The sequence below is a fragment of the Neophocaena asiaeorientalis genome, unplaced genomic scaffold, assembly GCF_003031525.2.
Source record: "Neophocaena asiaeorientalis asiaeorientalis breed wild unplaced genomic scaffold, Neophocaena_asiaeorientalis_V1.1 scaffold108, whole genome shotgun sequence".
In the NCBI taxonomy this organism is placed as follows: Eukaryota; Metazoa; Chordata; class Mammalia; order Artiodactyla; family Phocoenidae; genus Neophocaena; species Neophocaena asiaeorientalis.
This window is the reverse complement of record NW_020173770.1, coordinates 1,365,151-1,390,429: the sequence shown is the minus strand read 5'-3', so window position 1 is coordinate 1,390,429 and position 25,279 is coordinate 1,365,151. Positions and strand designations below refer to the sequence as shown.

The following is a 25,279-nucleotide window of genomic DNA, read 5'->3' as shown; positions in this document are numbered from 1 at the left end:
TGGTTATTTCAGTTAGTTTAGTCATTTTATTGATCTGTATCTCATATGAGCCAGGGAAGAATTTGAGGAAGTTTACAGACATATACATAATTTTAAAAATGAAAAACATGTAAGATATAGATGAAGGCATTAGGCACAGGAAGTAAGGGCAGGGAAATAAATAAAGCTGGTATTCCGAACAAGTGGCACAGCTTTTCTATAAAATGGCTCAAAACGGGCCGGATTTTAAGCAGTGAGCTTCTTAGTGGCCAGAGCAATGACGGGATCCAAATTAATTGCTGGTAAGCATCACTTAGGCTCTGACTTGACTATTCTAAGAAAACACGTGCACCTGGCTGTTTTTGAAAGCGAGATGGAGACCTTCTCCAGAGATATTTGGGGCTCAGCATGAACAAAGAGAAGCAGACGTGGTTAGCGGGAGGCTCGGTGCCCCCAGAGATGGGACTAGACACCGTTTGCACGGTTCTAAAGCTGCCTGCAGCATTGGCACCACGCGGGAGCTGGTTCAAGCAGCACCCGGGCCTGCCCCCTCCTGCCGGGTCAGCGTCTGCATCCCCCAGGCCCTGCGAATGGCTGCCCCAGAATGATCGGGTTCGTGGGGTGAATTCCTCCCCAGGGCTGCCTCTCTTTGTGGCATTTGGGTTTGGCTGTTGTCAGGTCAAGGATTTAGAGCGGGCTCTGTCCTGGGCGTGTGGCTGGTGAGAGAGGGCAGCAAATTTGATCTACTTGAGTGTCTGCTCTGCAGAGACAGTGTGCCAGGGCCTCAGGGGCGGCAGGAAGGAACAAGGCCTCCATTCTGCCTGACAGACCTCCAGAATGAGGGCAGCCAGGTGTCGGCAGCCACCCCCAAACTCCATTCACTGGGGCTGTCATTTGCTCATTTGTCACAGTTTCACAGGTTTATGGGTTGCCTGTAGCGATGCTTATTAATGTTTTCTTTGTATCAACTTAGTTCTAATGTAAACACCTGCGTCCTCCTTGTCGTAAGGAATTCCAGTGAAGACAAGTGTTTGATACATATTCATTTTATTTTTTCTGTTACATGTTAATTTAATCCATAATTCATAAACTTGTATCTAAACGAATCTCACCCAGTTCAGCACTCTTGTCAGACAGCCCCATCCGTTACCTGTTCCACGGGGCTCTGGAAAAGTCACTTTCATGTCTTTAGCCTTGTGTTTTTCATCAGAGAAATGGATGCGGCTAATTCACAGGGCTCTTGTAAAGATTAGAGAAGAAGCATACGGAGAGCCTGGCACACAGGAAATGCAGGAATGGTCAGGGAACGACTCGTCCTGTTATTAGATTGCGTTGTGGGTCAGTAATGCAAAAAGAAAAGAAGTTGAATTATAGTCTGTACACTTCTCAGTGTCCTGAATGGAAGAAATATGTTTGATAACTTTTATAACAAGCATTGGCGAGAATGTGGAGAAATCAGAACCCTTGTGCATTCATTGTTGGTGGGATTGTACTGGGGCAGCCGCTGTGGAAAACAGTGTGGTGGCTCCTCCCAAGTTAAACATAGAATTACCATGTGATCCAGCAGTTCCGCTCCTAGGCATAGACCCAAAAGAACTGAAAGTAAGGACTCGAACTGTTATCTGTACACCGGTGCTCATAGCAGCATCCTTCAGCGTAGTCACACATTGGAAACGACCCAGATGTCCATCGAGGAATGAACAGATAAACCTCAGAATATGGTCCATCTATACAGTGGAATGTTACTCAGCCTTAAAAAGGAAGGAAAGTCCGGCACAGGGTACAGCATGGATGAATGTTTTAGACATTACGCTCGGTGAAACAAGCCGGATACAAGAGGACACGTACTGTGTGATTCCGCCTGTACGAGGTGCCTACAGTAGTCAGATGCACAGAGATGAAAGCGTGGTGGTTTCCAGGGGCTGGGGGAGAGGAGAGGGGACGTGGTGTGGAGTGGGTACAGAGTTTCTGTTGCAAGTGATAAGGAAGTTTTGCGTCCGTAGTGGTGATGGTCACACAGATACTGTGAATGTATTTGATGGCACCGAATTGTACACTTAGAGACATAAAATGCTAAATATGTGTATTTTACCACAATAAAAAGAAGTACATTTGATAACTTTTAAACAGAAGGAACATTTGGGATACTGTGTCTATCACACCTGGTCACAGGCTCAGCGTGCCACCCAGGTCTCCTGGACCCACACCTTGGACACCATCCCTGGGCAGGAGGGAGGGCGGGCACCACCCAGAGCATTGCTGTCCCTGTGGGTGAGGGAGGTGGGTCTTCAGGTGGGCTCTTCGTCGGACCTTCGGGGACCACAAAAGCAATTCCAGAAACTGTCCCGGCCTTGGTGTTCCGTATAGGAAAAAAAATGAGAAGTAAAATGACCTTGTAAAGGACGTCATGAAACAAGGGAAGGTGACAATCAGTGTTTCCACCAGGATGCTTGTCATCACCCCAACGCATAAGTTTGTGTGTCGTCTTCTTCTGGACGGGGAACTTCCCAGCTCCACCGGCTCTAACCTTGTGTCCTCTTTGCAGTCAGTGTGTTCCAAATCTTGTGAATAGTCTTCCAGAAAGGGAGAAAATGGCAGTATCTTTAAAAAATCTTCGTTAAATGTTAGTTTGCATGCTGATAGATAAGGTACTTAGTATTTAAAGGAGTCGTTAATTATCAAAGCGTTTTTTATTCTGTTACAGCCTGGATTTTTCTTCTAATTCAAGTTACCCTTGAAATTAATGTGGTAGATCGATAAGATTTTCATCTGTGAATACTATCTGAAGAATTCAATCTGTTGTAATTTAGATAAAATGTATCAGCTAAGTTCTGTAGCACGAAGTTTTACATTTCTGCTAGTTTTTGAAATATACTGTAGAGATTTTCCTCATGGTAGTGGGAACATACGAGAGAGAGAGATGATTACATCAATCAATTATTTGAACAAAGATTGGGTATAGCTTACATATGATTTTGTAATAATCCCTATTTCCAAGGAAAAATATTTGCACAATACTTAGTCACTGTGTCATCTGTAGATAAATTGGTTACGTGGGCTTCCCTGGTGGCGCAGTGGTTGAGAGTCCGCCTGCCGATGCAGGGGACGCGGGTTCGTGCCCCGGTCCGGGAAGGTCCCACATGCCGCGGAGCGGCTGGGCCCGTGGGCCATGGCCGCTGAGCCTGCGCGTCCGGAGCCTGTGCTCCGCAACGGGAGAGGCCACAGCAGTGAGAGGCCCAAATTGGTTATGAGTTGGTCTTTGTTTTTATTGAAACTTAGATTCTGTGTGTAAATGTGGATTTTATGTATATCTTCTCCATGTGTATGACAAGTGTCTGAAATCAGTCAACCTGAGCACAAATGAGTTTTCTATATTAAACATTGAATTTCATTTGAACCTAGTTTGATCCCACACCTTCATCCTCTTTTGCCTACAGTGAGCAGAGCCCAGTAGCCAGAGACAGCCTCGTCCTGCCCCTGTCCTGTGCGGCCCAGAATTTCCTGAGCCGGGTCAGTTACTGGGGTGCCATCTGACCCTAACCTGTCCCCAGCTCACTGACACTGCCCGGCCCAGGGACAGACGGGGTTGGATCTTTGCTGGGAGATGGGGAGGGGGGATAACTCAGGACCAGAGGGATAAAGGGGGTTCAGAGACTTGGCTGTGCTATGGCCTGTCATCCTTTCTGGGAAGACACGTGTGCAGGGTGAACGCGAAGCCCACATGAAGCCCAGGATGGAGGGTCATAGGGGGTCCCGATGTCCCCCGTGGGCGCTGAGAGCTAACAGTACAGCCAGGAGATGGTTCCACGTGGGTGAGATGTGTGTTGCAGAGGGGAAGGGATGGGAGCTTGAATGCCTGTTGGTGACCGCACTGCTGTTGTCGGCCCCAGAGCTGAGGCTGAGGAGGCATCTCCAAGAGGACCGCATATGCTTCTTTGGATGAGCCGTGCAGACGGCCTGCGGTGCGGGTGGGAGTGCACTCTTGTTACTGTACAGCTCTGTGTGAACGCGAGTCCTTAAGCTGGCTGGTTAGAAGGGAAGTTGGTGCTTTAGTAACAAGTACAGCTCCCCAGATAGGGCTTCATTTGTGGGTGAGAGAGCAGGACTGTGTGTGTGCAGGTTCTGGATCTGGCTGGGCGATGTGTACCCTCCAGCCTGGCCAGCATTTAAGCCAAAGGTTCGAGACCTTGACATCTTGAACCATTGTGTGAGCAGTTCGACATCCAAGGGTAAAAAATTCAGTGTAAGAGTGGGTGAAAGCGGGTGTATCCTGCAGGACCTTTCTCTGTGAAGTAGAGTCACCTGTGCTGACTGGAGGGGCCCTCGACAGATACGTTTGTCTTCCAAATAGAAGCTTGAACGCCCCACTACCGAGAAATCCATCGGAAGTGAACAGAGCAAAGCAGGTGTTCCTTGATGGGTCTTTCTTCTTTCCTTTCCTTTCCTTTTCACTCATGAGTGATGGTCGTCAGGGACGGAATCTATTCCTGATGGCCCCGGCCATGCTCCTGGATTGTAATGAGGGTGAAGCAGTGACTTCCTTAGCACTTACTCCCTTTCGTCCCTTTTGGAAACTCAACCAGATACTCGCTCTTATTTTGATGGGTCACTAAAATGATATACACTCCTAGCAAAGACGGAAGTAGGCCATCCGCGACAGTGGGGACCTTTGAGTATTTACAAAGCATCAAGTGTAGACAGCAGCTATTGGAGCATATGGGGGTCGGAACCTTTGACAGTTGAACCCCGAGTGGGGTTAGCAGCAGGACTGTAGCTGGTGCTCGTTCACTGGTCGCCTTTCTGGTATGACCCCCACACCTCCTCCCACTTAAGGTTCACGAGGGGAGAGGCTCGCTCCCGCGCCACCCCGTGCCTGCTTTGCCTTAACGGGCAGTGCCGCCCCGGGACGCTTCCCTGTCTCTGCCTCTCCTGGCTCCTGGGCCACAGAGGCCTCTTGAGCATGTCTTTGGGTGTCCTCGGCGCTGCTTTGGTAGGTGTGTGGGGGCTCCTTCCGTTATTTCTCTGCTGCGGGCGGGCGTTGTTAGGTACATGGGACCCTGCAAAGCCAGACGCCCAGCCTCAGAAAGGGTTCTCAGGCTCTTGTCGTGACCTTGCCCAGCTGTCTGTCCAGCGGCCACCCGCTACCCAGTGACACTGCTGCCTTGCCTTGTGACGACCCCCGGCTGCTCCCACACCTTTCTCCACCTCATTGCATCTTTTGGCTGCTGAGTGCCTGGCCACCACGTTGCTCTTCAGCTCACACGAGAGAGACAGGGACGGCAGGCGCCGGCACGCGCACACGGACGGAGGTGTTCTGGCCGCCCCGCGGGCTGGCAGCCTGGGGTTGACTTCCCAAGGGGCCGTGAGTAGCGCTGCCTGACCCTCGGGTAGCCCCGACTGTCTCGTCAGTCCGCACGGTGTCCCCATCACAGAGGAGGAGACGGGGCCGGAGTGGTTGCTGGCTCTGCTTTGCTCTCTGCAGGCCCAGCTCTGTCCCCGGTCCCCTGGGGAAGGCGTGTTCCCCAATCTAACTTAAGCGCCGCAGCCGGGGACTGATGCCGAGTGGGATCTCCCTTCAGGTTTCCCACAGAGGTTTTCTCCAGCTTCCTAACAGGATGCATTATCTCTGTCACCTACAGTGAGGATGGGACCCTGTTCGGAGGATGCTGTAGCAGATGGAGCGTGATTCTGGCACATGCCCACCTTTCCCGTCTGCCTTATGGCTTCAGCCCCGAGCACCCCATCGGAGGGAGGGCCCACTCCACCCTTGTGGCTGCAGCAGGTTTCCTGTGCCAAGTCATCGGGCTGGAGACCACCGCGGCCACACGGTGTGACCTGGGGCAGCCCCTGGGCGCCACCCCTGGGCGTGGCTCACGCACCAGAGACACTGGTGTCAGTGCCCTGGCTCCATACTTTGTTTATAACACTAGAAAACAAGGAAAACCCCCTACTCTGGGAAATCTACCATCTTCCTTTTGAAAGCGTTCCACTCTGTTTACTTCTTAACGGATGAAATATGTAAAGATATCTTCTAAATTTTAAAGTACCAAACACACATGGAAAAAAGGCCAAGTGTGTATCATATCAGCTTGCGTGCTTTGTTGAGGATCACAGCTTGGCGCGTGGTCTGTTCTGCAGGGAGATCCTGCCCGATTCTTTTTATCCTGTTACTGACTGTCCGGTGCTCCACCTGAGGCCGTGCTGACTGACAGGTCACTATGATGTCATCTTTCTGTAAGCCCTGGACTGCTATAAATTATGTTTTAAACGTTGTAATTAAGATTTTGAGACTACTAAACTGTCTTTGAGGGGAAGAACCTGTCCCCTTCTCCAGAGAGATAATTAATTCTTAGAGTATGTGGGTTTTTGAAGAATTTACTGTAAGATAAAAGACTGGTATTTTATTCTTGCATTTATTAGTATTTAATCAAATGGAAAGTGCACTTTTGGTCTGGAAATCTTGGCTTCAGCCACAGGATTAGACTGAATTATTGTTTGAAGAGTAAAAGGTATGGAATTATATGTTCAAGTTATCAAGCCACTGATAGGTTTTGGGCATAATGTAGCTAATTTAGAACATAAAATTTCTTGCCTTGGGTTAATGGTTCAGAAGCGGCGCACATGTCAGTGGCTGCTTGGCCTTGCGGTGAGGATGGCGTCTGTCCCTCCAGGAGCCTTGTGCCGTCAAGGCTGGCTCGTTCCCGGCTGCCGGAGCGTATCTGGAACACAAGGCTCTTCCATTTTGGGATACAAGTCATCAATCACACCGTGCTTCTCACCCGAGAATCGTTTACCGCAGAAACAGAGTGCAGCCGACTCTTTATTAGGGATAAAGGGGACCTAATCCTGTGGTCCTTAGTGGTGGCCAGGCTTAGCACTCCTGCAGACTAGTGGCTGGTCTTTCTAAGCCAGTACGTAAGAAATTCCAGAAGGCTTTGGTAACCACATCTTGCTTGAGGTTGCGGTGTCAAAGACAAGCGGGTGAGCATGTGGGAATCGGCATGGTCTTGTGATTTGTTCGTTAGCAGGTGGGAGAGAAGGATCCAGCACCACCAAACCTGGGACAGGCTGATAATCACTTACGTGCATTGAGGTCAGGAGGTGGCAAACTTTTCCTAAAACCGACTGGATGGTAAATAGTTCTGGCTTTGCAGGCTGTGTGGTCTCGTCACAACTATAGCTGACCTATAGCTGAACAACATCAGGGTTAGGGGCCCCAAGCCCCCTTCCCCCTGCACCCAGTTGACAATCTGGGTATAACTTACGGTCAGCCCTCCGTATTTGTGGCTCTGCGTCTGCGGATTCAACCAACCAACCGAGGGTCGTGTAGTCCTATAGCATTTACTGTTGGAAAATAATCCGTGTATAAGTGGACTCTGATGGTTCAAACCTGTGTTTTTCAAGGGTCAGCTGTACTCACGAGAACTGCCGTCGACAATACAGAATGAGCCTGGCTACATTTTAGTGAAACTGTATTTATAGACTCTGAAATTTGAATTTCGTATCGCATGTACGAAATTCGTATCACATTTCGTAACACGTGTCATGAAGTGCTTTTCTTCGGACTTCTTCCAACCGTTTAAAAGTGCCCTGCATCCCACCAACCCCTGATCATTGTCAGGTGCTCAGGTACCTAAGCTCTTCACCCACAGGTGTCCCTACTCTTCACTCTCACCGCTTCTTGCCCTTGAGCACCTTGCTGAATTTGCAGAATACATCCAGGGAAATACTGATGAAGCTGCGAGGGGAGGAACGGGTTGCATCTGGGCCAGTGGATCCTGGCAGCCCCCTTGCTTCGGGCAGGGACGTTTCTGTAGGTCTCCCCGAAAGCCACGGTTGATTCCCATTCCAGGTGTGGGGATGCCTTCCTGGCCATTTGCCGGAGCCCTCTCTGAGGATTTCAGTGGAGCCTGTTATGGAATCTGGATCTAACTGTATTCACTGTGCTGTATGAATCAGTGCAAACAGGGAGTGGGGTATTGAACCTGGAGACAGCATTATAGCGAGTCCCCCTGGTAAGCTAATTATGTCACCGACACAGAAAGCACACGTTTTTAACGTAGACGTTCCACGTGTCCACAGGTGGAAATCTTTATTAACTGGGACTTCTTTCTCGTGGCTTGATTGCAGACAAGCCTGTGCTACTTTGATACTCCAGGGCTCTTCTGGGGTGCAGAGGATTTTGAATCACATCTTGCTGTCAGAGAGAGAAGTGTGAGAGCTTTTCACTTCGCCAGCGACCCTGCGCATCCTGGAAGTGTGCTCTCCTTCAGCTCTGCGGCGACCGCGGCCGGGGGCCCGTCCTGTCCCGCTCCGCAGCGGGCGTCTCTTGGCTTCGGCTGCCCTGCCGAATTGAAGAAGGCGTTTCTCTCAGATCTTCCCACCTGTTCTCCCACGTTACTGATTCTCTAAGAAAGCTAAACTGTGCCCAGCTGTAGAGGTGGATAAAGGATGAGGTTGTTTTCTGCCGTGACTACGGAAGCTGATGTTTCCCAAGACACGGCAGTTCCAAGAACCGACGCTGCATTGTGAGCACCAGCCTGCCGCCGTCTCCCGCGCCACGGCCGGCTGTCAGCGAGCAGCTCCGGACTGAGTCGGTGCCTCAAGTGCGGGAACGCTTGCAGGCTGTGAGGCGGTGCTGTGGGCAGGGTGAGCTCGCCACCCGCCCCATCTGATCCCCAGACAGGTATTTCGGTCAGTGATGGTCACATAGGCAGTTTAACAGGGGGAGTTAAAAGTGGGGGGAAACGTGGCATGTTTCATCGTTTTTTCTTCACGGTAGATCATTCTCGGTCCTCACTGAAGTTCAGGATGCCAAGGGTGACACGGGGACGCTCTGAGATTGGGGGAGGCAGGGGCTCGGGTGTCAGCCTGCTGGCCGGGCCCTGCGGCGGCGGATGCGGACCCTGCGCCGCGGGGCCGGGCTCTGTGCGGGGGGCACGAGGCGCCCGCGGGACTCCGGGTTCCCTGCGCCGTGGACTCGGCCGCTCTCCGCGTGCTGTCTGGAACCCCGAGGGGCGTCTAAGCGTAAAAGCGCTGGGGCGCGCCCTCGGGATTCAACCAGCAGACCCAGGCCCGGCGGCTTTTCCAAATCCTGCTGCGATGGCTGAGGACGCAGAGTTCTCATCCTGCTTCTGATTGTGGGCTCCTTGTTGGAGGTCTGGGCTGCATTCATTTCTGTAACCTGCTTCCTGTCATCGTTGGTGCATCTGGTCTTCTGGCTGGTGACACATTTGCTGTTAAAGAAGAGTTCTTCCGTCGCTGAGTACTCAGACGTTCCCTGTGCATCTCCGGAAGAGGAGTAGGCGGCGTAAGCTGCGCAAACAGCGCCTGAGAGCGGGGCTTCTCCTGTCTTTCACCAAAGTCCCCCTCCACCAAAGGGCGGGGGGCAGAGCGGGCAGTGACTGGTGCTTCCGGGGCCTGGGAGCCCGGCAAGTGGGAAACCTATTAACAAACTTGTGCTTTTCCTGTTTCATGCTCATTTTGGTGTAAAACTTTTCTTCCTTGAAATTAATTAGCCAGGGCAGTGTACAGCGTTTCACCTGTGGTTTCAGGTGCGTGGGCTCCACCGTGCACCCCGAGCATGCACACTCAGGTCGGAGCTTGCTTTGACGCCGGTGTCTCGTTTCACGGACAGTCTTTGTAGATTTGACTCTGGTCTGCAGCGCCGTGGTTAGTAGGGGAGCTTTTTTCTTCTTTCGAAGAAATAAGTGATAGTTACTAAGAAACTTTTAAGAGAAGATCTTTATGGGTCTTTCTGTAGAGTGTTCTGGCATGTTCTGGTGTCATGCACCAGTTTTTGGCAAGATCCAGAGATATTTTATCTGTAAGCTGTTGGAATGGATATGGGAGCTCTAGTTACCACCTTTGTGTTGTACCTGGAAATATTTTTCAAAAACGCTTGAAGTTCCAAGAGATTTCTGGAGCATTTTGTTAAACTGTACACATGTAAGTTTGATGCACTTGTCTCTGTGTGGGATCTGTTTCTTTTACCCACACAACACATACGGGTTTGTATTCTGGCTGCTCCCTAATTCCTGTGTAGTTGCACAGATTCAAAACAGCCTTTGAGCTTCAGAATGGAAAAGCAGTTAAACCTTCCTGCATGGCTCATACCTTAGTTGGATAACATGAACAGAAATGAAAAGTTTGGGAAGGAAAGCTGACTTTTAAGTATAGTTTTTAAATGGAGACAGTGCCTGTTTTTATCTAGAAATGGTTGTTTTAAAGACCAGCGAAAGAATTTCCTTAGATGCCCCTCTAACATGGAAGCTCTGACGGGCAGGCATTTTACGGCTGTTTTATAATGTGCTGCCCGGAGCGCGTTGTTTAGGCGACTGGTGAACGCTGAGTGCTTTAGCAAGATGCACGTGTGGTGGCCGTCCTCCACCTTGGCCCTGACTCCCCTGCCCTGGTTGTGATGGGTATTCTTCAGGACCAGAGCGTCGTTAATCAGGAAGGTGCTCACAGATCCCGTGTCCTGGAAGTCTGTGTGTAAGCTCAGAACGGGCAGAGCACAGTATTTGTGGGATCCCTGTAGAAGCAGTTTTTAACTTGGAAGCCTAGTTGTGACCCTGTAATGCAGAATTTCTTCTCCCTTTGTGTGTGCACGGAGCTGGGTTCACCAAAATTTAGCAGCAAACGAGAATCATTTCCCTTCCATGTCAGGGCCGTAACAGAAGGCTTTGGAATGGTTCTTTTTTTAATTAGTAAACTTTATTTTTTAGAGCACTTTTAGGTTCACAGCAAAGTTAGAACAGCAGTTTTAGGTTCACAGCAGACTTAGAGAGTTCCCGTATACCTCCTCCCCCGCCCCCCCACCGCCACGTGTGCCCCTCCCCACTGCCAACATCCCCTACCAGAAGGAGGTAAACCTTTGTTCGTTGTTTACATCAGGGTTCACTCTTGGTGGTGTACTGTCCATGGGTTTTGACAAATGTATAATGTCGTGTATCCACCACCGCCATACCCTACAGAATAGTTTTACTACCCCGAAAATCCTCTGTGCTCTACTTATTCATCCCTCGCTCCCCGCAACCCTGGTAACCACTTTTTTTTTTTTTTTTTTTTTTTTTTACTGTCTCCATATAATTAGAATCATAGAGTACTTAGCCTTTTCAGATTGGCTTCTTTCTTTTAGTCAAACATGCATTTAGGTTTCTTCCGTGTCTTTTCATGACTTGATACCTCAGTTCTTTTTAGCAATGAATTAATGCTGCATTGTCTGGATGCGCCGCGGTTTATTTAGCTATTCACCTAGTGAAGGGCATGCAGATTGCTTCCACGTTTTAGCCATTGTGAATACAGCTCCCGTAAACATCCATTTGCAGGTTTTTGTGTAGACGTGAAGTGATGTTTTTGCACAACTTCTGGATCCATTCTAAGTTTGATATACCAGATGGCAGTGCCCGTATTTTGTTTGGCAAAATCATTTCAACCAATTGAACCCTTCTTGGTTGTTAGGGCATAATAAACAGGCATACTTACAGCTGCCCTTTGTTGAATGTGACCTGGTGAAATTCCGCTGGGGAGGCCCTGGCCTAGTGGCAGTGGGAGCCGGGTCTCGGCCACGGGCCTTGCTTCTCCCCATCATTTTCCTTCTTGACTTGTACGCCTGGTGGGGGTCAATCCCATCCACTTTCTTCTCCCCCCTCTCTTTGCCAGGTTTATTAAGAGGTGACAGGTGTGAAGTGTTTTCTCTCTCCTAGGGGTTTGACACATGTTTTTTCCTAATGAGGATAATCCCTCGCACCTTATCCTCAGGTGGGCTGATGTTGAGTAATGAAGACAAAGGTGCTTCTCTGATGCTCTTTTCTTATTCTCTGTTCAGCAGGGTGATTGTAAAACTAGTTTTAATTTCACGATGACTTTGTTGATGTCAGGAGATAGGTTGCTCCCCTTCCCTTGATCAGTGCTCGTGGTGCCAGCGAGCTTGCACTTCACACACGCAGCTGATGGCAACACGGAGATGCCCGAGATGGGGCTGCCGTGGGGGAGGCCTGAGCTCAGCTGTGGGCCACATGCCGTTGACCTTGGGGAGATAACAGTAGCAAACATCTGGGCACCTTGTTTGTACACTGCTTGTAAGAAAGCAGACGGTTTCTTTTTTTAGCCCCTTTCTGGTCATTTTTCATTGCCTAGGATACCGATACTAGAGATGGTTAAAAGTGCAAAGGAGCAGGACTGTGAAGACGGTTCTGGAAGGACAGGTTTTAGACAGGCGTGGCCGGCCTGGAAAACTACAGGCAAAGGAGAAAGAAGACGGTTTGTTTCTGGGTTTCTTGCTTTTGGTATAGTGGGAACTCAGCCCCTGGCGCCAACCGCTTAATTCAGAACATTAAACACCATTCATGTTAAAAGAGAGATGAAACGGAATTCACTTCACTTTTGCAGAGGTCTCCAAATAGCCATGAAAAATCGATTCTTCTTCCTGCCACCAATTAATGTCGGCTTGCCACTTTGCGGCTTTAGGTAGCTGCCACGATGATGATGCAGGGAGCTGGGCCTGCCAGGCCGCCGGGCTGGGGGGGCACAGGGTGTGTGCTTCATGAGAGCGGGAAATGGGGAGCCTGGCTGTTTAATCTGTGTCCTAAATGCGGCCGTGGTGCTGTCCCCCAGAAAGCCGTGGGCCCGGTTGTCCCTGCAGCTCGGGGACTCCGCTAAGGAACGTGGTTTCGCACCGTGTAAGCTTGTTCCCTGCTGCTCGCGGGAAACAGTCAAAGAGCTGGCTTGTTGCAGCCTCCGCAGGACCCTGTGGGCTAGTTCTAAACTCCCAAACATGTGGGTTTGGCACATTGGAAGCTGGTTTGTTGGGCTTTTGACGGTTGGCTTCCTCCCTGTCCTCCGACGGGGCTCCCGAGGCCTCTGCCGCAGGGTGGTCCCGTGGCCTCCAGTTGGCCGCTTCAGGATTGCTGGTTCCAGGACAGCCCCTATTTTATGCAACTGTAAACGTGGTTCTTAGGAGTAATGGATGGTTGGCTTGTAAAACTTTTCCCTCTTCTTTCTGGCTTGGAAACCAGCATGGCATGCTATTAGCTGGAGCAGATTCTGTTATTGAGCCCCAGAACCTGTGCAGACATCATAACCCTGTCTTCACGGGTGTGGTTACAGCGTCCCAGACCCAGCACTCCCCTTCTCTGCCCGTGATGTTCTTGGGATCGTCGGTGCTACCATTTGCCCTCCTGCCCCTACAGTGGCACTCACTGCTCCAGCAGCTGCCACAGCGGGCTCCTCTCAGACGTGGGTCCTCTCCCTCCTGTGGCTGCTGCCTCCTTCAGTTCACAGACGCCCCGTGCTCCCTCTAGCACCAGGGCCAAAGCACGTGCAGACCTGCCTGCCAGGGGCACTCCTCTCCTTCACCCTGCCCCCAGAAAACTCCAACTTGCCTTTTTGTGTAGGCACCTCTTCCAGGAAGCCTCAGGTCATCAAACCCCAGCTGTGGGCTCTCGTTAATCCTGGAGTTCTCCTTCTGAGTCATCACATCAGGTATAATTGAATGATTCGGATAATTAGCTCATTTATTCAACAGGTATTTACTGAGCACCTATGATGCATTCTGAGTGCTAACATATAGCAAAAATCAGTTAGGACAACCTGAAGTTGAAGAAAACAGGAAATCCTCAGAACACTGGCTTGAAACAAGCAGGGCTTTCTTTTTCTTGCACAAGTAGAAGTCTAGCAACAGACAGCACTGGTGTGGTAGTGGCTCACGGTGTCAGTGCCAGGGGCTCTCCAGTCTCTTGCTTTTGCCTCGTGTTCACCAGATGACTGCCACAGCTCCAGGCATCACATCTGCAGTGTCAGGGGAAGGAGGAAAGGGGAGGAGATGGTGCCAGCCACAGAAGAATTTTTCTTTTTTTTATAAAATCAAAACAAGACCTCTCGGCAGGCTTCTTCGTACTCATTGGCCAGTGCTGTCACGTAACATTTGCTACTGTATTGGAGCTTACTTTCTAGTGAAGGTGACGCATGGCAAATAAAAGAAATCTAGTGTGATCTCATGTGCCATAAGTGCTGTAAAGGAAAGAACAGGAAAGAACGGATAGAGGAGGCGGACTGCTTTAGGAAGATTTCTCTGAGACGGTGATGTTTGAGCAGGGTTGTGAGTTAAGTGACAGAGGCCACTGTGCCAGAACGTGAAGGGGAGGCATTTCAAGAAGAGTGAGTGGCAGGTGCAAAGGCCTTGAGGCAAGAGCAACATCTGTGTGTTTGAGGAGCTGTAAAAGTAGAGTGAATTGGGGGTCCTGGTCAGAGACCAGGTCAGGCAGGAAGGGAGGGCCCCAGGTTGTTGGGGGGCTGCAAGGACTTGTGATGGGTGGGAGAGAAGGAGACGCGATTTCTTTCATGTGTCTTCGTTTTACTCGACCCTTTCTTTTTTTAAAAGTCAAAAAAATTCCAGACCTCCGAGTTTTTATTTTATGCAGAAGAGTATCAACAGCCCTTTGTTTTGCATGTGTGAGCTTGAGACAGCGCTAAATGTGGAACATTTGCTATCATCACCTGTGTTTTATATCACACTGAATTTTAATACAGTTTTTTATCCTTGTGAAAGGGATTCAGGTTTACTGTGGAAAACTTAGAAAATGCAGGTAGAAAGATGCAGGTAAATATTTCAAATCATTCTGCCATATCTCTATTGATTTTTCTAAGATAAACTTTTACTTTGGAATAATTTTGGACCTATAGAAAAGTTGCAAAGATTGTTCAGCGTGATTTGCTTTTCGTGGGTAATTTTCCTCCCCCAGTAGACCACGGTTGTCTCGTTACAGCTTCAAGCACCTGAGCCTGGTGGCTCACGCGTAAGGGGCACTCGGGTATTTATTAAACACTTATTTATTATTATGTATTTACGGCTCATTATTTAGTCATTATTTAGTCTCCCTTCCGCCTCACGCTGGTTGAGCTCATCCTCATGCCTCTGTGGACCGTTTCCACGGCCTCCTTCACGACTCCCACCCTCTGTTCCCACCTATTCCTTACACAGCTGCCACAGGGAGCCTTTGAAAAGGCAAACCTGGTGGATTGCCCCCTTGTTTGAAGCCCTGGGGCTTCTCAGGGACAAAGCCAGACGCGAAACTGACCCCGTGGAGGCTGTGCGTCTCCCCCACGCTTCTTTCTGCGGCCCCTGGGCCTCGTCCCCTGCCTCCCAGGCTCTGCTGCTGGCTGTCTGCCTCAGCCTGCCTCCCATGTGCGTCTTCTCTTCTGGCCCCTTGTCATAAGTCAGCTCTCTGGGTAGATGTCGTTTCCTCCAAACATTTTTAGCTGCTCTCCTGCAGCGTGTGGCCCTGCTCCCCTGTGGCAGCCCCCCTCCCCGCCCAGCAGCAGTCCCCCGGTGAGTCCTGTGAGGCTGTCGGGAGCCTGCTTGGCCCTGGACTTGGTACTTGGGCTGGGGCTGTGGATGTTGTAGCGTCCACAGTGAGCAGGTGTCCTTACTGGGCCTCGTTGCCTTCGTGGTCCACTTGGGGCTCACAGTCGTGGCCTTCTCTGGGCTGGTGTTAGTTGATGAAACTCCTGGTGAGAGTTCATCTTTGGAGCCTGGTGGTGGGTTGGCCTCTGGAGTGGAGCGTGGGGATGTCGCTGTGGGAGGGTGCCAGGCGGGTCTGTCACACTCCTAGGGCTCAGGATTCCACCAGCATCTTTGTGCAGCCATCGTGCACGGCAGCCCCGTGTGTGTTTGGAATTGCTGCTTTCCAGACGGCACCTCCCACCAGCCTGTGCCGAGACGCTCTCACTCCCTGATGCGTTCACCTGCTATGGAAGCCTCGCTCTTCTTGCTGCCCCGTTTCAGCCCCCGTGGGTCCCTCCTGGTGTCTGTGACACCCCCATCTTGTCTGCAGGCATCCCCCCACCTCCTCGCCAGGCCTGCCAGCTCTGCAGGACCTGCAGCACACCTGCTGTTTCAGCCTGGGCTTCTCGTCAACACACACAGCACGCCAAATGGCCCAGCACTTCTGTCCTGGGGACACATTATCCATAACATAGTAGGATGCAGTCAGTGTTCAGCTAATTTTTACCTTTGCTCCTGGAAGGACTCTGTGCTGAATGCCCTGGCTGTCGACAGGAAAGAAAGTCGTGCACAGGTTTCTGTGGAGTCTCAAATGCCATTTCTGGCTGGGTTGGTATAAAATTATGTAAAAATTGCAGCTTTTCTTTTTCTGGCAAAGTAGCCATTGGTGGGTTGTGGTGCATTATCTCTGACTAGCAGTGGTTCTGCTGATGGGCTTAAAAACCCGGAGGCGCTGGTGAAAGCACAGCTCAGCCAGGCCGAGTCCAGGAGGAGCTGGGCCACGAGTACCAGGCCCGAGTCTTAGGGGAGGTAGTTCCGGGGAATCCTCACATTCGGAATTGAGGTGGGGTTTGATTTCCATTGTGTTTAACCGATAAGGAAGTCTGAAGCGCTCGCCGCCTCAGACTTCACGTGACTATGACCAGCTGAGTGGATTGGCTAGAAGTGGCACGCGCCCCTTGTTCAGAACGCAGCTTTTGAGCTTGAGTTATTCCTGTTACGGGCTGATTGCTCTTTGTTGGTTCCTGGCGTGGTTTGTGATTGACTCACCATGTTCTGTGGAGGCCAGAGGAGCTGCTGCTCAGTACGAGGGGGCAGCCTGCACTTGGGGCATGAGTTTAGACCGGTGGTCCAGGGCCAGTGCCGTGTTGCCGGGCGGTGCCTGCTGGTGCTGGGCACCGGGGGCAGCACGGCGGCTTCAGGCCGAGCTTCAGCGTCCTCTTGGTCCGGAGGCAGCCCTTCCGTTATTTGGAGTGTGTGGCCGTTACTTGGTCCGGAGGCAGCCCTTCCAGCTATGCCGGGGTCGGCTGGCTGCCCTTCTCCTGCAGTCTAGGCCAATGGCCTCCAAAGTTCAGCTAATCCAGGCTGTGCTCAGAGCCCGGCTCCTGGGACGGCTTGGTGGCGTGCAAGGCCCTTCTCCTGGAGCAGCGAGGGGCCTGAGCTCTCTGGAGACCTGCTCGTCCTCCCATGTGGCGGAAATCCTCGTGCCCCTGCGCCCCCGGTCACCTTCATTGCCCTACCCCTGACCTGCCCTGCGCACCCGGATGTGTCTCCCCAGCCTTTCCTCAGAGTAAGGGTGAGAGCTGGGTGTGTGCTGAGTAGGAAAGAGGTCCTTTTGAAGCTGCAGGAACACCCAGCTGCCCCGTTCACCGTTTTTCCTGTCTTCTCCAGCTGGGCCCCTCAGAACAGCCCAGGGAGACTGGTGGACTCAGGTTACTATTAGTTTATTGATGAGAAAATTGAGGCCTGGGAAGAGGAGTGGACATCGAACATTCACCCTTCTCCTGGTCGGCTGTGTGCCGGTCTCATTTCTACAGCGATGCCGGGCTGTGTGCTTGAGCGGGGCTGGCATGGACACAGCCCTCCCGGAGGCTGTCCCTTTTCCCGGCCACTCGGCACAGGTACACCCTGGCCTGGTGCCCACGCGAGCTCTAGGCACCTGCTTGGGCCTGAGTCCAAGGACAAGTGACAGGGAGCCCGGGCGGCAGGGAATTGACGGTGGCTGCAACATCCTGTTTCCCGGGGCGCCGGTGGCCCCGGCGCCTGCTGCGTGCCTGCAGTCCCTCGTTGTTCCCACAGGTGTATCCGGAGACTTGGTGTTGGCTGTGGTTGGACTGTGGCCAGTCTTGGTTCCTACTGTTTTCTGAGCCTGCTTCTCCAGCCTTCCCAGAAGTTCTGTGAGTTACGGAACGTCTTTCAGTAAATTGCTTTTGTGCTTAAATTAGCATCAGTCTCGGAGGCTCGCCAGCACGAGTCCTGCCTGCCATGGGCTCGTGACTTGTCAGGCTCCGGATCTGAGGCCTGAGCCAGGGCCCTGAGCCTGGATCTGCTGAGAAACAGCCTTCCACGTGACGGAGGCCTGCTCGTTCAGCTTCCGAAAAGGGACTCAGGTAGGAGGCACAGGTCGGTGAACACGTTTGCTAGTGCTCGGGAAAGAAACGAAGCTGACTTCTATTGCAAGACTGCTCGGAGCTCTTAACCCGCTAAGGTGCAGGGTGTCACCCAGAAGGGGAGAGCGCGTCCAGGCTTCTCATCGTGCCAGCAGAACCCTTTCTCCGAACACACTTTGTGCTCAGAGAAATGCTCTGCTGGCCCCTTGACCCGGATGGTGGACATGCTGATGATCTGGCTCAACACACGTATGATAAACCCCTTACATGTATAATGCATTTGCCGTCCGTGGGGCCCTGACTCGTGGTAGCATGGTCACCTGCCAGCAGCTCAGGGTGATGGAAAATGTCCACAGATGTGAGCGGGTGCGGGTCAGGAGTTGATTCTGGCTTCAGGAGACAGGGGGACGCACCCAGGGGGTTGGGAGAAGGGGTGGCAGTTGGCTTTTGAGAATGTTTAGGATTTTGAAGTTGTTGGGTAAGAATTCAGGGAGGAGAGCAGTGTGCTCTGGGTGACAAGGTCAAAGGCCAAGGATATTGGGTTAGAATGTCAGTTGCGGCAGGGATAATGGTAATCCTAAATCCTTCGGGGATGTCAGGTCTTTACACACATTCCCGCTAACCCTTGTGCCAGCCCTATGATTTAGGTATCGTTTGTCCTATAGATAAAAGCACTTGTGTCTCAGAGTTTCGGTGACTTTCTCAAGGTGATGGGTCGTGGGTAGGAGGCCATGATCTCCCTCTGCCTGGTCTGATCCCTGTTTCCGCATGACAGAGTGGAGGGGGTGGGAAGACTCTTTTGGTTTTTATCCCTCAGGCAGTGGGGAGCCATGGTAGGCATATGAGGTGTCAGAGAGCATCTCCGATGCCGGGCAAACATCTGACAAGGTTTCCCAGCAAAATCCTGTGTCCCCTCACTGGAAACTGGAGAGCTATTCGATTCAGACCCCTGTCACTGTGCACAGAAAGGGGGATGTTGAACAGGGCAGCTCTGGAGCCCAGGGGTTTAGGATGGAATCTTGGGAGTGATGCTTGCACACCATGGGGTTTGGGGAATGGTGCTTGACCTCTTCAAGGCATAGACCTGTGTGTGCCTCTGTCCTGGGGCTGTTGGGAGGTAGAGCAGGGAGTCAGCGTGTGCTGTTAGGAGCAGGTGGAAGGCACACAGAAGGGAGGAGAACCTGCGGGGTCAGGGCGATGGGGGCGTGTTGAGGTTTCACGGTAGAGCAGTCACCAGGCCAAGTGGGGCAGACGGGACAGTCAGGGAGAGGCCAGTCCCCGGCGTCCAGGCCTGGATACTGGAACCCTCGCTGCACGTGAGGGGCGCCCACGGACTTAGGGCCGCTGGAGCGTGAAGGCAGCCACCAGCCCGCAAACAATGAGCACGGCTGCATCCCAGGAATACTTCCCTTGCAAAAGCAGGCGCTGGGCCAGGTTTGGCCGGCGGGCAGCGGTTCGCTGAGCTGCTGTAGCGCCGTCGTGTCGTCAGTAGTGATGTGGTGTTCGAGGTGAGGGTGGCTGGAGCGGGAGGACCCCGGGTGTAAAGAGGGGGCCCGAGGGCGCCCTTCCTCGGGGAGGTGGGGGTGGGTGAGCGAGTCCGGGAGGACGGGCGCAAATGAATGAGAAGAGCTGAAAATGGTAGAGCCGGCGTGTAGTGCGGTGCGGGGGTGTGCGGGGTCCCAGGAGCAACGTCCGGTGGGGCTCGGGGCGGGGCTGGGTGGTAGCCCGCGCACCGACGCGCTGCACAGAGGCAGAGCGCACGTGCGGTTACGGTTTTGGACAAGTTCAAGTGAAGCGTTTCCAGGACGCAGAGGTCAGGAGAGCCAGGCGGCAGCCCGACTTCCAGTCCGGAGCTCGCAGGGAGGCCTTGCGGGGCTCCGGTTCCAGGGCGGCTGTGGCTGAGCGCGGAACCCTGGGAAGCGCTGGCCTGTGAGGTGGCCCAAGGGAGGTGTGCGGGAAGCAGGGCAGGCAGGAGTCGCCGGGGAGACGAGGCGGCCCGGGTGGGCTTCCCCACGGCCCTCTCTTCCGGCCTCCCCTCGAGGCCGAGGGATTTTTACAAGATGCCAGCCTGCCTAAACTCTTGGTACAGGCTTTTCGCTGCTCTTAGTACATCTGTTCTTTCTTTTAAACTTCCACTGGGTTGACCAAAATTAGCATCTCTCAGAATTGTTCACGTGGAGGGTACCTGATAGGGGATAGCTTTTGTACTCTGGCTTGAACGCAAGCAAAGTCCGTGCGCTTCTGTAAGGGCGGGATTCCGACGCGCGGGCCCTCCGCGGCCGCTGCCGAGTCGGATCTCGCTCCGTTTCTGTAATTCATTTAATAATGCTTTAGTTTTAAACGTACTTTATTCAAAATATCCCATGCTTTGTCTTCAGTTTTTACTGAAAGTGTTGTTGGTAATTGTTTTACTTTAAATAGCTTTAGGTACTTTTTAAAAGACACTCTTATTTCATCTTTGACTCTGCGTTGGTTAAAGATAAATAAGAATAGGGAGATGGTAATTTAAAAAAATTTTTTTTTAAAATTATTTATCTTTGACTGCATTGGGCCTTCGTTGCTGCGTGCGGGCTTTCTTTAGCTGCGGCGAGCGGGGGCTACTCTAAGTTGCGCTGCGTGGGCTTCTCATTGCGGTGGCTTCTCGTTGCAGAGCACGGGCTCTAGGCGCACAGGCTTCAGTAGTTGCAGCATGCGGGCTCAGTAGTTGTGGCCCCCGGGCTCTAGAGTGCAGGCTCAATAGTTGTGGCGCACGGGCTTAGTTGCTCCATGGGCATGTGGGATCTTCCTGGATCAGGGCTTGAACCTGTGTCCCCTGCAGTGGCAGGCAGATTCTCAACCACTGAGCCGCCAGGACATCATAATTTAAGGAGATGAAAGGAGAGTGAACTGTTGGTTGGCTGCTCTGGGTAATTATGGTAATCTTCTGTCTTCAAAGTGACTATGTTATAAAAATGACACATTATATGGTTAAATTCCAAAAATGGGGGAAAAACTTTGGAAGATGTTTTATGTCTTAAATAACTGGGGCTTCTGTTGTGCTTTAGAAGTGACCAAACTCTTTCACGTATGCGTAACTTTGAAAATTGTTTCTCTTTAGGTACTTGCGAGAATGAACAAGACCTGTGAAATGAAATACAGAATGATGGACAGCCCTTTGGGGAAGATCGAGATCTCTGGCTGCGAGCAGGGTCTGCACGGGATAAAGCTGCACGGCCGGAAGTTCCCAGACACTGAGTGAGTGAGAGTCCTGTGTGACACCCACTGCTTGGTTTGTTCCAAGCAACAGCGAGAATACGATCATTGCTTGTTCTCCATTGATCCCAGGGTAACACGTAGCCACACGCTACCAATCAGAAAAGTTAGCATCTCTCTAAAAGTGGCAGGGCCATGATTGTTCGTTTTCAGCATCTGTGCTTATTGCCCGGGAACGCTCCACCTCCGATTAACCACAGGGACATAAGCTGTAATTAGGAGCCCCAAGACGTGTTAATGTATACGTTTATAGAGGTGTTGATGGACTGTATTGAGCGCTTTGATTCTTAAGCAAGTGGGATGTGGGAGTCTCTTTGGACGTTTGGTGACAGGGAGCTGCTGCTTCCTTAATCCGGATTTTTAAATCCAGGACCAACGTTGACTGTTCATCAGTCTGCCAGGTGATGAACTTCTATGGGACTTCTGTTAATGGAATTTTCTATTAATGGACTTTTATTCCAAAGTCCTGGAATTGCTTAATCAGTAGCTGCACTGGGCCTCTTGGAGATGGTGTCCGGCTGTTGGTGTGTGTGAGCGCAGTGGAGGAGAAAGGGTATGAAACCCCCTTGTTAGCATGAAGTTAGGGTATTGCCATTTCTCACGGAACACGTTTCTCTGAACGATCTCCGCTATTTATTTTCTCTAATTATAAAACCATTAAAAATTCAAAGCACTCCTTAATGTTTTGTTCTGAAACGTAACATTCAGTTTCCTCCATTCATTGATTGTGAGGAGCAGTTGTATTTTAAAATTGCAGTTCTTGTCATTTCTGACAGAAGAGGGGAAAAACCACCCACTCCTTTGCTCAGCGTTTGTCTTAACGGGCTAATAAACACAGCGCCAAGGATGTTAGAAAAAGAAAATACGTAAGAAACATAAAAATTGATTTTAATGGACCGCTGTCAGAGACGGCTATAACGAGCACAAGGGCGGTAATAAATACCAGTTTTTGCCTCCTCGGTCGAGATTTTTCCTGTAGAGCTGCACGTTACAATCAATAGTCTTTTTTAAGACCAAAAAATAAGCAAACCTTTGAATTATATGAAGACAGTCTTCTTGATTTCTATGGGAACCATCTAGCTGTAGTGTTCAGAAAATCACAGGCACCAAATAATTTGTAGGGAAAATGTCATTTTGTCTTTTAGCATGTTCACTTGCACAGTAAATCACAGAAATTATGTGTTGAATTTTTTTTTTTTTTTTAAAAAGAGCAAGTGAATTTGGAGAAGAAAAAGTAGGAGGAAAAACCCCTCTTGAAAATCCACTAGGAATTGTGAGAATGGAGTGAAGATGAGGCTTAGCTTTGCTTCTACTCTCTGTACTTTCTGAATCAAGTTAGGATTAGGTTCATCTGTGGAAAACAAGCTCCTCCAAGTAACAGCTTAATCAGATGCAGCCGGTTTCTCTGGAGGAGAAGCCCTGGCGGAGGAGCAGTGACGCTGGGTCTGCTGGCAGGATGGTCACTGGAGTCTGGCGCCCTCAGCTTTCCTCTCGGCGTCTGCAGGCCAGACTCTGGGGTGTGAGCTGCCACACCCCTTCACAAGCAGCAGAGAGGGGAGAGAGAAAGGAGGGGATGCCCTCTGTTTCCAGGAGCAGCATCCGTGTCTTCTCTTACCTTGCTGGGCACGCCGCGCGGGAAGCACGGAGCTTGGCGTGTGCGAGCTGAAGTCGGCGGTTCTGTGCGGAGCGGATTTGGCGGGGGGCGGAGGGCAACCAGCAGTCTGTTGTATATGGTTAGTTTGGGGAGGGATATTTCAGAAGTAGAGAACGGCATAAAATTTATCTGTGTGAATACTCAAGAGTGAACAGTTTCTTTCATTTAAAAAAACTGAGGTGAAAATCGCATAATAAAATGCGTAGATTTTAACTGTAAAGTTCAGTGAGTTTTCACAGATGTGTACGACCACACGACCACCAGCCCAAACCAAGATATAAAACACTCTAGAAAGTTCCCTCGTGCTCCCTTTCAGTCACCCCCTCCCCGTTGGCATCCACTGTTCTGATCTCTGTCATGTTGGGTTAGTTTTGCTTGTTCTTGAGCTTGTTCTAGGTGGAGCCATACAACACATACTTCTTTTTGTATTCAGTTCAACAGTGTTTTCAAGGTTCACCCGTGTTGCTCTGTGTGTCAGTAAGTAGTTCATTCTTTTTTATTGAGTAGTAGTTTGTTTTAGGAATATACCACAGTTTGTTTATTCATTCTCCTGTTGATGGACATTTGAGTTGTCCAAGTTTGCGGTACTATGAACAAAACTGCTGTGAATATTCTTGTTCAGGTCTCTTTATGGACGTACGTTTTCATTTCTCTTGAGTGAATTCCTAGGTGTGGAATTGCATGGCTGGATTGCACGTCAAATGGATGTTTAACCTCGTAAGAAATTGCCCACACATTCCCCAAAGTTTACCATTTTACATTTCCACCAGGAACGTATGGGAGTTTCTGTTATTCTGCCTTCTCACCGCACTTGGTGGTGGTAGTTTTTAAAGTTACAGCCGCTCTGGTGGGTATGAAGTATTATCTCTCTCATTGTGGTGGTGACCTGCCCTTTCCTGATGACTTACCTTGAACACCGTTTTCAGTAAGCTTTCATTGTGAGGCAAGTCTCTTGCCCATTTTTAGTTGGTGTTTTCTTGGTTTTTGTTGTCAGTTGGTAGTTGGTGATCAGATATACGTGTTGATCGTTTTCTCACAGCTGGGGACTTGTGTTTTCATTTTTTTTAATAATGTCTTTTAATGAATAGAAGTTTTTAATTTTGAGGAAGACCAACTTTTTTTTTCCTTTCTGTTCAGCATATTTTGTGTGTTTAAGAAATATTTGCCTACTCTAATTTCACAAATAGATTCTCTTATAAATCCTTTGAAAAACATTATAATTTTAGCTTTTTATGTTTAGATCCGTGTTCCATCACCTTGAATTACCTTGTTGTGAGGTACTCAGTTTTCTCCGCAGATATTTAGTTGTTTCAGTATCATTTGTTGGCGGGGTGGGGGGGGAACAATTCTTTTCTCCATGGCATCGCCTCAGTGTTCTTGTCAAAAAATCAGTCACATGGCCATACGTGTGTGGGTTATATATGTCTGGACACTGTTGTGTTCAGCTGATCTTTTCATCTGTTCTGTGCCAGTGCTACACTGACTTGATGATGTAGCTTTGTGATAAGTCTTGAATTAATGTGAGTCTTCCAGCTCTCCACCCCCCACCACCCTTTTTTGTTGTTGTTGTTATTTTGGAAGATTGTCTTGGTTTCCAGGTCTCAGTTTTCCATATTACTTTTAGAATCAAGGCGTCAGTTTCTCCAAAAATGCCTATGGGGATTTTGATTGGAGTTCATTGAATCTGTGTCAATTTTGGGAGGGTTGACATCTTAAATTGAATTTTCCAGTTCATGACTGTGGTTTAGCTCAGCATTTGTTTAGTTTCTATTTAATCTTTCTCAGTGGTGTTTTGTAGTTTCCACTTTAAAGATCTTGGTGTGTCTTTTGTAAAGTTGATTTCTAAATACTTTGTTTTTGATGGTATTGTAAATCAGCTTACTTTTTTTTTTTCTTTTTAACTTTTAAACTACTGCTGCTGGTACATAACACTTGATTTTTGTATGTTGCTTTTATTCTGCCATCTTACTAAATTCACTTCTTAGTTCCAGGAATTCTTTTGCAGTTTCCTTAGGATTTTCTCTGTAGAAAATCATGTCTGTGAGTAAACACACTTTGTCTCTTTATGATCTTTTTGCCTTTTTATCTTTTTTCTTTTGTTGCACTGGCTAGACTCTAACATGACGTTGAATAAAAGTCATGACAGTGGACCTCCTTCCCGTGTTCCAGTCGTAGGGAGAAGCTTCAAGTATATCAGGGTGACTGCTGGCCTTGTTGGCTTTAGTAGGCGTCCTTTCTCACACTGAGAATGCTTCCTCAATCTGTTGAATTTTGTTAAATGGTTTTTCTGCATGTATCAACATGATCCTCTTTTCCTCTTTTATTCTTTAAATGTGAAGTAGGCTAATTGTTGGATTTTAAACCAATCTCGAAATGCCGCTATACTACATCATTTAATTCGTGGTATAGCCTTTTTTTCCCCTTACATATTACGGGTTGAAATTTGCTATTTCGTTTAGCATTTATGTGTTTAAGTTCATGAAGGGTGTGCGTCTATAA

General features: G+C 49.9%; 1 protein-coding gene across 2 annotated transcripts in view; it reads left to right on the top strand.

Moving 5' to 3' along the window:
• MGMT (O-6-methylguanine-DNA methyltransferase) overlaps positions 1–25,279 on the top strand; it is a 283,714-nt gene that overhangs the window by 38,460 nt on the left and 219,975 nt on the right. The window contains exons 3-4 of one of the 2 annotated variants that reach the window (XM_024751578.1): positions 3,417–3,489; positions 20,972–21,108. In XM_024751578.1, the coding sequence (XP_024607346.1) occupies positions 3,417–3,489; positions 20,972–21,108 (210 nt within the window). The remainder of the gene's footprint in view (positions 1–3,416; positions 3,490–20,971; positions 21,109–25,279) is intronic. The other variant, XM_024751577.1, reaches the window with a different exon arrangement.